General features: G+C 36.0%; 1 protein-coding gene across 1 annotated transcript in view; it reads right to left on the bottom strand.

The window, feature by feature from the left end:
• LOC128644711 (IQ calmodulin-binding motif-containing protein 1) overlaps positions 1-13,638 on the bottom strand; it is a gene marked incomplete at its 5' end in the record, with an annotated part of 195,417 nt that overhangs the window by 34,589 nt on the left and 147,190 nt on the right. The window contains 2 exons of the mRNA XM_053697227.1: positions 275-406; positions 2,909-3,057. Of these exons, the coding sequence (XP_053553202.1) occupies positions 275-406; positions 2,909-3,057 (281 nt within the window). The remainder of the gene's footprint in view (positions 1-274; positions 407-2,908; positions 3,058-13,638) is intronic.

The following is a 13,638-nucleotide window of genomic DNA, read 5'->3' as shown; positions in this document are numbered from 1 at the left end:
AACTTCCTCAAGAGGTAGTAGCGACAAACACTGTGGGGGATTTTAAAAATGCATGGGACAAGCATAAGGCTATCCTACAAACTAGATAAGTTTATACTGTTAGGTATATCGGGCAGACTTGCTGGGCCTATGGCTCTTATCTGCCGTCAATATCTCTGTTTCTATATTTTTTTTCTCAAACTCATGTGCTTTCTAAAAAGTGTGTGGCTAGCATCATACATATAAAATAAAATGGTCAACCCTGCATTATTATGCAATCAAATACCAAACTAACCGGGTGAAGCTTTGTGTAGCTGTCCACATTTTTCTGAAGCTGCAGTCGCTGTTCATCTTTCAGTTCTTGGTTTGTTTTCAGTAGAGATAAGGAATCACGGATTCGTCTTCTTTTTTTTAAAAAGCGCAATGCCTGTATTAAAGGGCCAAACAGGTTATCACAAAATCAAGCAATGCACACAAAAGAAAGGTAGTGACTAAAATATATAATCCATCCATGAAGTACATTACAGTGGGTTTGACACTATAATTTGAAAAGGCAAGTAACAACCCTTATACTCCATAATTTTTACAGCAAAACTCCTGTTACCCTGAATTAAGGATATACAACTAAGCCTTGTGTTCCAACATAAATCAAAATTAGTTTTCAGTTTTACAGGTAAATTGACACGCAAATTAAGGAATACAAGAAACAAGAAGAGGAACAATTCACTTAAAATGTAAAGCTGCATATGATTGTGGCCCTGCATATTCCTTCTCCTTCTTATATAATGTGTATATCTATGTGTGCCATAAGTACCCAAATAATGTTCTGTCTATATCCCTCCTAATGAAATATATTATCAGTAAAGTTAATGTGAAAGAGAGACGGCAGTTATGGCTTTTATACTAGGTTGTGATCATTGTAGCCATTAGAGAAGAATGGTCTTCCTCATACTAAGCACTATAATCTGCAATAAACACATACAATGCTTTGAAATTCACGTTCAGTCTTTACCAGCTAGATTGACAGACTGCTTATATTAGGTAACATAGGTTTAGCGGTAACCTTTGTTTATAGTTTTGGTTTTTAGTTTGTGTACCTAAATGACAGCTAACTTTGCATGGGATTTAAACACATGCAAGCACTACTACACATTTTTTTAAGAAAGGGAGACATAGGTGAATTTGAACCATGTGCTGGTTCGGTGTGTATAAAGGGTCCGCTTTAAGTAGGTCCGCTTTAAGCAAATGGTGATGGGAACAACTAAGTATTTATAGAAAAAAAAAAAAAATGTCACCATTTAACCCATGACCAACTACTCCATTACCCATGTTATTAATGCTCATATTGGATTTACTATTGGAATTGTATTGATAATATGACATGCAACTAATGATTGTAATGATTGTAAGATGTTTGTTGCAGCAAAATGTAACCATGTAACCACCCAGAATATGTTGACAATCTGTTTCCAACTGTATTTGTTGAATACCTGTTTAACGACAAAAACCTTTCAATAAAATATTATTGGGAAAAAAATAAAAAATTCCACCATTGTGATGAAATAATTATTGGAGATTGTTGCGACACGTAGGGAGTGTGGTTTAAGGAATACAATGATGAAGAGGACTAAGGATAAGACTATGCAAAATAGTTAATCTGCTGTCATCCTTGTGTGCTGAAACCCCTATGTCACTGCTCTTACTAGATGTATATTATATGACCAATATGCTTAACAATGGCATCTCCAGCAATTAATTATGGGGGGGCACGTCCTGAGGGTCCACCAGTATTTTGTGGGCACGGTCACAAAATACTGGGGCTGGACCTGTCATTGAGTGGGGCCAAGTCGGGTTGGAGGAGGAAACAGTGATAACAACAGTTTGGGGGGCAGCCATTATGCTGTTGCCCCCCCCCCAGTAATTAACGGTACCCTGCCACATAGCTTTGTGCTCTAAGGCTAATAGTGGAGATCAAGCCTGCAAGTTCGTTTGAGCTTATGGATTTGTGAGTAACTTTCTGATACCTGCTTTTATTATGTACATTTGGAACATTATTGCACTATTGTGTTTTTTATATTTTTATTTTGAGGATTAATTCAAAGAAGATAGTTTGTGAGAACCTAGACTTGGACTGAATATTAGACATGTGAACAGACAAAAAAAGTTTCTGACCAATCATTCATAATGGGCAAAAAAGAATAACGATTTTTCATATTCGTTAAGATTAGTTCATGGAGTTGTTCGGTTCAGCTGCAGAGTGTTACTGTTACTTGTGTTCAATCCCTTTGTGAAGGTTAAACACATAGAGATGCAGAGTCGCTAGTCTTATAATGACATGTTCTAACAAATCAGAGCGCGTTTTTTTTTTTAAAGCAATAATGGCTCTTAATTATTTTATTAATGTGTAAGGATTTTCAAGAATAAAAATTAACCTTACACACTTATTGGCCGACACAGCAATCAATCAACAGACAGGGACATTGCTAGATCACTATTGAAAAATGTAAAACTGTAAACTTGAAGCCTTTCCTGCCTTTAGGGTATTAACTGCATGAAAGAATCAACTATATTTTTTACTTCACATGCATTTGGTTTGTTCATTTCTTTGTTAAATGAGTGCAAATAATATAGCAATATTAGTAACCGTTTGAAAGCACGTCTACTGACTATACCATGCACTTTCAAGTTTAGATAACACATATCCATTATTTAATATAATGTTTATTATACTAGGAATATAAATTGAATAGTGAAAATATTTGGATTATATTGTGGCATTTGCTACCACAAGAAATATACATTAGCTCTCTCTCTCTATAGATATTCATTATTTCTTTTGGTATAATAAAGTCATATCCCTGTTATTTATGCTTCTTTTATATGACAGTAATTTCTCACATATATTTGCACATTTGATATTAAGACTTACTGCTCTTTGAATAGTGACAGCTGCTTTATATTGTTTTAGTAGAACTTTCTGCTGATGGAACTTTTTCCTTTCCTTATAGCCCCTCCAGAACTTCTGGATTACAAGTGAAGATGTCTCTTCCATTTCCTTAATATGTTTATTCATTTGTCCTGCAGAAAATTTCAACATGTAAAAATGTAGGCTTCATAAAAAAGCTCATACACAATTCATATATTTCTAGTATATACTACTGCACAATAACTGTATTTAAATAATATATATATATATTTTATTTTTTTCCAAAAACTTTATTATACCATATAAATATACACGCTAAAAAGAGAGAGAAAAGAGCAAATGGCAAATGATGATTGGTAACAATAGAAATAACAATCAATGATTACAAGACCCTTATATTAGCCCTGAAGAACATTAAACTTCATAGAAGCAAAGGAAGAGTAATAAAATAAACAACAATAAATACACCCCCAAAAAAAAACCCCATTACTACAATTGAGTATTAATAATGAATTCTGTTTATAAAGTTCGTTTCTTGGTAAAGAATAAAATCCCTCCAGATCTTCCCAAAAGAGTTATCTTTTTCCTCTCTGTTCTATAATCATAGGTCGCTGTTATTGCGGAATTTATCAATAATATCTTTGCCTCATTGACAGAAGGAACTCTAGAACTGATCCAGTTAATAAACAGTAATTTTCTAAGAATTATTATAGCTGTTAGGATAAAGTTGTATTTATTCCCTCATGAGTCTCGAGAAGACAATAAAATGGTAGATTCCATTGATAAAGTTACTTTGATTTTTATTACTTGTGAAAGAAAATACGCAACTTTTAACCAAAATTGTTTCACTTTTGGACAATCCCATAAAAGGTAGCCTAAATCTGGGTCGATTTGAGAGCATTTAAGACACTGATTTTTAACTTTCTCATTCCACTTGGCTTCTCGTTGTGGTGTGAGGTAGTCCCTATTCACTAATCTAAATAGAGTTTCCCTTAGATATGCTGAAGGGCAAAGTAACTGTGTTTTTTTAAGGCTTCTAAAGAAGTGACTAGGAAGGTCAGGCATATCCAAAGTATTCACCCAGTAAGAAATTAGCTCTGTTGAGCGTTTTCCCCCCCTCTGATGCTCTTAGAATTTTATAAATAGATGATAAAGACCATTTTCCAGGATTAATAGTATCCAATAAGGGGTGATCTAACCATAATTGGGGAAAGTTTTTTGCAAGCTTACAAATGTAGCTTTTTAGTTGAAGAAAATAAAATTTATGTTTAGTTTGAACCGTCATGAATTTATGTTGGAATTTAACAAAGTTATACAACTTCCTAGAATCTGGATCATAAAGATCTTTAATAGTTAGAGATTTAATTGGTGACCAGTTATTAAACATATTAACTGTATTTCCCAAAGGAAAATAACAGTTCCCTTGCACTGGCAGCCACTTAGAAATAGTAGATGGATGTCCAAGAAGCCTCATAGCTTTCCTCCATACTACTAGAATATCTCTAAATAGAGGGTGATTAGAGATCATCTTTCCCAAAACTTTATTTGATGCATGTACCACAAAACTTAAAGAGTGTGGAAAACAAACCTGCTCTTCTAGATATTTATTGGAAAATTTAAATGACTGTAACAACCAATCAATTGGCAATCACAAGATGGTAGCAAAATTGTACCATTCCAGATTCGGTAAGGCCAATCCCCCTCTGAGATAAGTTTGGTACAGAATTTCAAGTTTTATTCAAGCTTTCCTCCCACTCCATAGGAAGTATCTCAGAGCTTGATTAAAACGCCAAAAATCAAGTTTCTTAATCAAGAGAGGAAGCATCCCGAGTATATATAGGATTTTAGGAATTATGAACATCTAGTAGAGGTTGATCTTCCCGGAGATCGAAACAGGAAGAGCTGCCCAGCTCTTCATTTTATCTTTACTATCCTGAAGAATTGGGGAGATATTGTCCTGATACCAATCCAAAGGATTGGCAGAGATTTTTAAACCCAGATAATCCAGAAAAATTTGTTTGAATAAATTGGTGTGATTGAGAATAATTTAGTTTCTTCAACCAAAGTATCTTGGATTTCGAAAAGTTGGTCTTATAGCCGGAAACGGCACCGTACTTATCCAAAAGATCCAAAACAAGATAAATAGAATCCTTAGGGTTAGCCACGAAAAGAAAAAGATCATCGGCAAACAACAAAGTTTTTAATGCCATCTTGCCTAAAGTAATTCCAGATTAAGTCTCTCTTAACTTAATGGCCAAAGGTTCTAATATTAAATCAAATAAAAGCGGAGATAGGGGGCAGCCTTGAAGAGTTCCCCTTGAAAGTATGAAGGACTTAGAGATACCATTATTAATTAACAAGGATGCCTTAGTGTCCGAGTATATATTACCAATCAAATTAACAAAATTACCCTCAAAGCCAAACCTTTTTAAAACCTCCACCAGAAATGGCCACTCCACTCTGTCGAAGGCCTTCTCTGCATCCAAGGATAGCAGGAAGGCCTCCGGCAGAGCGGAACTGTCGCCACTGTACAAGCAAATTGCATGTAGAATTTTCCTTATATTGCTTTCTGGTACTCTCCCACTCACAAAACCCACTTGATCGGGATGGATGATTTTGGGTAAAATTACCTTCATCCTCTCTGCCAAGATCTTCATCAGAATCTTGTAGTCAAGATTTAGCAGAGAGATTGGCCTATACGCCGTAACTTCTGAGGGGTCCTTATTATTTTTGGGAATCAGAATGATGTTAGCCCTTTTGAAATTCTCAGATATCTTAAAATTATCCTCAAAATAAATTTTATACAAATCCTTTAAAACCGGAATGATCTCGTCAGAAAGCATCAAATAAAACCCCACAGGCAAATTATCTGGGCCTGTGGTCTTCCCTCTAGACATTGAACTAATAATCTTATATATTTCTTCTTCAAGAATTGGTTTATTTAAAATTTCAAGGTCTGATTCTAAAATTAGAGGGAGATCAGTATTTACTAGAAAATTATTAATAGCTTCCGGACGAGGATTCTGAGAGGTATATAAGTTAGTATAATAATTATGAAATAAAAGGGCTATCTGATCTTGATCCGTAGTAGTGATATTATTATTCTTAATAGCCACTATGGGCTTCCTATAAGTTTGTCTCTTAAAGATTGAGGCCAGAAATGTACCCGCTTTATTTCCATGTCTTATAAATCTAGCTGCGTTCTTATGCAGGGAGTCTTCTGCTTCTTCTAAAAGGGAAAGATCTCTTTCCTTCTTACAAACAAAATAATTGTCTCTATTTAGCCTATCAGGGTTACTTAGATAAAGAGCATAGGCATCTTTTACCTTGTTTGACAAATCTTTGCTCTCTTTTTACTCTGGCCATATCTCTGCCTTTAAGTAAAGTTTCCCAAAAAATCGGAATGTCATTTCTGCAATGATTATTAAAGCTGCTAAACTCTTTCCATGATTTGATCAAAAAGGATTTAAATTTAACTGAATTTAAAAGATACATGGGGAAGAAAAATGAATTGAATGTGAAAACTTTTTTGGTTTGAACTATTAATACTTCCGGAGCATGATCCGATAGAGTAAACTCAAAAATATCACAGTTTGACACCTTAAGTGCTAAAGATTCGGATACAAGAAATAAATCCAGTCTCGAAAGAGTGTTGTGGGATTTGGAGCAACATGTAAACTCACAATTATTGGGATTTAACATTCTCCATATGTCCACCAAATTTACAGCCTGTGAGAATAGCTTAAAAACTCTTTTTTCATAGTTTAGATGATATCTTGTATAACTAACTTTTGTTCTCTGCTCTCCCAACTTACGCCTATCTAAATAGGAATTAGGGGTTATGTTAAAGTCTCCAGTAAGTATTATCGTATCCCTTGAGAATTTAAGTATTTTCTTCAGCAGATGGTTCCAAAATTTTTCATTAGGAACATTTGGGCCATACGCATTTATTATTACATAGTTTTGATTCTGGATCAACAGTCTCACAAGCAGATATCTGCCCTCTTTATCTTTTATAACTTTATTGATCTTATGCCCAAGATTTTTGTGGAGCAAAATCATTACCCCTCTCGCTGCATTCTTGTAGTAGAAGAAGAGTGAGTCCCCAAGCCACCTAACCTTGATTTTACTATGTTCAAGATCAGAGAGGTGTGTCTCTTGGAGGCAGATTATATAAAAAACTTTTTTATTTAAATAATTCAAAACAGCTTACCTTTTAACAAATAAATTATTAAAGCCAGCTCCAGAGAACAGCAACGCACTACTGGGACCTAACTGAACAAATCTGGTGAATCAATGACAAGAAGCATATGCGCATAGCCACTAATCACCAGCTAGCTCTCAGTAATGCACTGCTGCACCTAAAAACTACCCAGGTATGTTTTTCAACAAAGGATGCCAAGAGAATGAAGTACATTTGAGAACAGAAGTAAATTGAAAAGTCTCTCTAAAAATGGACCGGGTACACATCGATATGACAAAAACTGACTAACAATCCCTTCTCCAAGCCTTCCTGAAGAAAAGATACAATTCTAGGAATTCTAATTCTACTCCAAGAGTAGTCCTTGGATTCACACCAATAAAGAGAAATGAGATTTGGATGAAGGAAGGGACCCTGAACCAGGAGGTCCTTACTCAGAGGTACTCTCCAAGGTGGGAGAGATGACATCTCCACTAGATCTGCAAACCAGATCCTGCAAGGCCACGAAGGGGCTATTAGTTCACCGACGCCCTCTCCTGTTTGATACGAGCAATGACTCGTGGAAAGAGAGTAAACGAAGGAAACAGGTATGCCAACCTGAAAACCCAAGGAACCGCCAGAGCATCTTTCAGAACGGCCTGTGGATCTCTTGACCTTGAACCGTACCTTGGCGTTCTGACGGGACACCATCAGATCTAACTCCAGCACCCCCCATTTGAGGATTAAGCTGGAAAACACCTCCGGATAGAGTTCCCACTCCCCGGAATGAAACGTCTGTCTGCTCAGAAAATCCGCTTCCCAGTTGTCTACTGCTGGAATGTGAATGGCAGATAGACAGCAATTGAGGGTCTCTGCCCACTGAAGAATCTGAGTAACCTCCTTCATGGCTAAGGAACTCCAAGTTTCTCCCTGGTGATTGATGAAAGCCACAGAGGTTATGTTGTCTGACTGAAACCGGATAAACTGGGCTGAGGACAACTGAGGCCAAGCCAATAGAGCATTGTAAATCGCCCTCAACTCCAAGATGTTGATGGGAAGAGCAGACTCCTCCCAAGTCCAAAGGCCCTGAGCTTTTAACGAGATCCAGACTGCTCCACAGCCCAGCAGGCTGGCGTCTGTGGTCACGATCACCCAGGAAGGTCTCCGAAAGCATGTGCCCTGAGACAGATGTTCCTGAGAAATCCACCACGGGAGAGAATCCCTTGATGACTGATCTAACTCTATTCTCTGAGATAGATCTGCATGGTCTCCATTCCATTGTCTGAGCATACACAACTGGAGAGCCCGCAAATGGAATCGAGCAAAAGGAATGGATGTCCATGGAAGCAACCATCAGACCAATTACTTCCATACATTGAGCCACTGAGGGATGAGCAGAAGCCTGAAGAGAAAGGCAAGAGGAAATTATTTTGTTTTTCCTGACCTCTGTCAGAAAAAAATATTATGGTCCCTAAGAACACTACTCTTGTAGCAGGGGAAAGGGAGCTTTTTTCCAGATTCACATTCCATCTGTGGGAACGAAGAAAATACAACAATAACTCTGTGTGAGATTTTGCTAGTTGAAAAGATGGCGCCTGAATCAATATGTCGTCCAGGTAGGGTGCCACAGCAATTCCACAAGAACGGATCACTGCCAAAAGATTTCCTAGAACCTTTGAAAAAATTCTGGGAGCCGTGGCTAGACCAAATGGAAGGGCTATGATCTGGAAATGTTTGTCCAGAAAGGCAAATCTCAGGAATCTGTGATGGTCCCTGTGAATAGGAACATAAACTGACCCTCTAGTACTAAAGGAAGAATGGAGAGTATAGTCTCCATCTTGGAGGATGGAACTTTGAGAAAAACACTTCAAGTCTAGAAAGGGATGGAAAGTTCCCTCTTTTTTGGGAACCACAAATAGGTTGGAGTAGAATCTGAGACCCTGTTCCTGCACTGGAACTGGAACTATCACTCCCAGGGAGGAAAGATGTTTAATACATCTCAAGAACGCCTCTCTCTTTATCTGGTCTGCAGATAATCTTGAGAGAAGGAATCTGCCTCTGGCAGGAAAAGTCTTGAATTCCAATTTGTAACCCTGGGATACTATGTCCACAGTCCAGGGATCTGGTACATCTCGTATCCAGGCTTGAGAGAACTGAGAAAGTCTGCCCCTCAACTGATCAGATCCTGGATCGGGGGTAAACCCTTCATGCTGATTTGGAATCAGCTGCGGGTTTCTTTGATTTTTTCCCCTTGTTCCAAGACTGTTTGGGTTCCTGCTTGGAAGAAGAAGGGGAAGGCTTTCCTCTGAAGTTACAAAAGGAACAAAAATTACTCTGACGTCCTTTAGGCCTATTCTTCTTATCTTGAGGTAGAAAAGACCCTTTTCCACCCGTAATATCAGAGATTATTTCTGCCAAACCGGGTCCAAACAAGGTTTTGCCATTGTAAGGAATTGCCAGAAGCTTGACTTTAGAGGAAACGTCCGCAGACCAGGATTTCAACCATTACGCATGAGGGGAGAAAAGTGATCGCAGCTGAAGCGTCCTCGGCATGAACCGGAAGTCAAATCCTCAAATAGAGAGCACTGTAAGGACCCCAGAAAATTCACGGAGTGCCGTAGCCAAAAAACGGAGGATAAGCCCGTGGAGCAAGACACATGGAGAGAAGGCGGCAGGCACTACTGGACAGACCCACAGGCAAAAAAGTATATAAAATACAGAAACTTTATTATAGCACGTAGCTGAGTAAAAAGACAGACTGACAGGCAAGCTTAACAGACCGGACAAAAGGTCTTACGCGTTTCGCGCCCCCTAGTGCCGCTTACTCATAGACTGTTGTCTATGTTACAACCTTAGCAATTTATAGGCTTAACAGAAGAAAATTAACCCCTCAGCTGCCTGATAAAAACAGGTTAAAAACATAGTTAGTTCTGAGTGTACACAGGATAGTTCTAAATAATAATTATAAAGGCATCTCAGTACACAGATGATAAATCTAAAGACTAGATAAAATTAGGCTAAATGCATCATATAACATTAAAAAGAAGGGAACAGCATAATTGGTTACAGAAAGAAATGTGAGAACAGCTACTGAATGATCTATTAAGCAAACAGACTATACTATACTCCCTTTAATTCTTAATCTAAGCATGAAAGTGAGCAAAAACCAATAAATAAAAATTCAAAATTAACGAATGGAAAACTAAATAAGATGGATTTTCATGAAATAAATACAATAAGTACATGCTAATAGAAAAATATAAATGAATGAATCATTTTTAAATTAAATGATTTTAAAATTTCATGATTTTTAGATTTTAATTTGCATATCCTACATTCACAGTTTTATAAATTGTCTATAATTAATTATCGATAAAATAACTAACATCACATTCCCTATTCATGCCAGTTGGATGACATGTTTTGAGTTTTAAAATCCAGTATAATTCTTTCTTCTCTAGGATTTTGGATTTATTGCCTCCTCTTGGGGGAACTGTAGCTATGTCAATAATTTGTAAAGACAGATCTGCTTTATTTGAAAGATGGACATAATTAAAATGGTTTGCAACTGCAGAATCAGAGTCATAGTTCTTAGTATCCCTGATGTGTTCATTAAATCTGGTTCTAACATGACGTGATGTCATGCCTACATACTGGCAAAAACAAAGTTTGCATGTAAGCAGGTAAACTGCATATTGAGTGGAACAATTAGCATAGAAATCTATATTATAGATGTTATTATCAGCAGTGCAATGAAAGGTTTCACCCTGAAGTATGTTGGGACACGCATAGCAAATTTTTGCCCCACATTTATAGGTACCTTTTTTAGACAACCAGTTTTTTGCTATACCTTGGGATGTATTCATTACCATTTAAACCATAATGGGTTTAAAATTCACTGGGGAACACAGTAGAGTAAGTGTTAATTACTTGGATCTAACCCTTCAAATCATTGACAATAATATTGTGACTAAAACATTCAGAAAAATAACAGCTGGTAATACCATACTACATGCCACTTCTCAACACCCACAACACCTCATTGAATCTATACCTAAATCACAATTTATCAGACTTAGACGCAATACCAAATCTGATAACATCTATGAACAGCAGTCTATAGAACTCAGAAATAGAGTAACTAAAAGAGGTTATAAGTTTCACAAGCTAGAAAAATGTAGAAAAATGGTTAGTACCTATCACCAAGGTACACAACATACAAGGTCTAGAGAAGATAGCTTTGATGACTCAATAGTTTTCACTACTGAATTCAGTCAACAATATCAGGAAATAGTCAATATTTTCAAAAAGCATTTACCAATATTGGCCACAGATGATGTACTAAGCAAATATATTCACAAATACAAATTTGTCCCTAAAGAATCCAAGACATTGGGGCAAATATTGTCTCCTAGCATGGTAATGAATACATCCCAAGGTATAACAAAAAACTGGTTGTCTAAAAAAGTTACCTACAAATGTGGGGCAAAAATTTGCTATGCGTGTCCCAACATACTTCAGGGTGAAACCTTTCGTTGCACTGCTGATAATAACATCTATAATATAGATTTATATGCTAATTGTTCCACTCAATATGCAGTTTATCTGCTTACATGCAAACTTTGTTTTTGCCAGTATGTAGGCATGACATCACGTCATGTTAGAACCAGATTTGATGAACACATCAGGGATACTAAGAACTATGACTCTGATTCTGCAGTTGCAAACCATTTTAATTATGTCCATCTTTCAAATAAAGCAGATCTGTCTTTACAAATTTTTGACATAGCTACAGTTCCCCCAAGAGGAGGCAATAAATCCAAAATCCTAGAGAATAAAGAATTATACTGGATTTTAAAACTCAAAACATGTCATCCAACTGGCATGAATAGGGAATGTGATGTTAGCTATTTTATCGATAATTAATTATAGACAATTTATAAAACTGTGAATGTAGGATATGCAAATTAAAATCTAAAAATCATGAAATTTTAAAATCATTTAATTTAAAAATTATTCATTCATTTATATTTTTCTATTAGCATGTACTTATTGTATTTATCTCATGAAAATCCATCTTATTTAGTTTTTCATTGGTTAATTTTGAATTTTTATTGATTGGTTTTTGCCCACTTTCATGCTTAGATTAAGAATTAAAGGGAGTATATTATAGTCTGTTTGCTTAATAGATAATTCAGTAACTGTTCTCACATTTCTTTCTGTAACCAATTATGCTGTTCCCTTCTTTTTAATGTTATATGATGCATTTAGCCTAATTTTATCTAGTCTTTAGATTTATCATCTGTGTACTGAGATGCCTTTATAATTATTATTTAGAACTATCCTGTGTACACTCAGAACTAACTATGTTTTTAACCTGTTTTTATCAGGCAGCTGAGGGGTTAATTTTCTTCTGTTAAGCCTATAAATTGCTAAGGTTGTAACATAGACAACAGTCTATGAGTAAGCGCCACTAGGGGGCGCGAAACGCGTAAGACCTTTTGTCCTGTCTGTTAAGCTTGCCTGTCAGTCTGTCTTTTTACTCAGCTACGTGCTATAATAAAGTTTGGGACATCCTAAAACATTTAATGTGAAAATGGCTTAATGTAGCTTAATGAGTAAAAAAGTGACCAAATGTTAATCAATTGCTGCATAATTTTGCACAACCCAAGATTTCCACTATCCAAGCCTATCCTAGAAGTTTCATGGATTTTGGAATTCCACAAGGCAAATGAGTGACATTAAGCTTGTTTTTTGGGGAGCTTAATGTGGCTTAACCTACAAAATTGAACTTAGATGTTAACGAATTTCCACCAAACTTACCACAATACATTAATTTATGGATTCAAACATATTCTGAAAATTTCAGAACATTTGATAAAATATACCAAAAGTTATTCACATTTAACTATTTTTTTACAATCCTAAAACATTTAATGTGAGCAGCTTAATGTAAAAAGAGCTTAATGTACCAAAATTCACCTAAACATCGATCAATTGCCTTGAAACTTGGCACAAACTCAGTTTGTCACTTTCCAAACCTATCCTAGAAGTTTCATGGTATTTGGTTTCCACCAAGGCAAATGAGTGACATTAAGCTTGTTTTTTGGGGAGCTTAATGTGGCTTAACGTACAAAATTGAACTTAGATCTTAACCAATTTCCCCCAAACTTCTCACAATATATTAATCTATCTATTCAAACATATTCTGAAAATTTCAGGAAATTTGATAAAAAATACCAAAAGTTATTCGCATTTAATTTTTTTTTTACAATCCTAAAACATTTAATGTGAGCATTTTAATGTAAACAGAGCTTAATGTACCAAAATTCACCAAAACTTCAATCAATTGCCTTGAAACTTGGCACAAACTCAGTTTTTCACTTTCCAAACCTATCCTAGAAGTTTCATGGATTTTGGTGTCCCACAATGCAAATGAGTGACATTAAGCTTGTTTTTTGGAGAGCTTAATGTGGCGTAATGAGTAAAAAAGTAGCCAAATGTTAATCAATTGCTGCATAATTTTGCACAACCCAAGATTTTCACTATCCAA

Source organism: Bombina bombina, unplaced genomic scaffold (genome assembly GCF_027579735.1).
Source record: "Bombina bombina isolate aBomBom1 unplaced genomic scaffold, aBomBom1.pri scaffold_534, whole genome shotgun sequence".
Lineage (NCBI taxonomy): Eukaryota > Metazoa > Chordata > Amphibia > Anura > Bombinatoridae > Bombina > Bombina bombina.
This window is presented reverse-complemented; position numbering and strand designations above follow the sequence as displayed.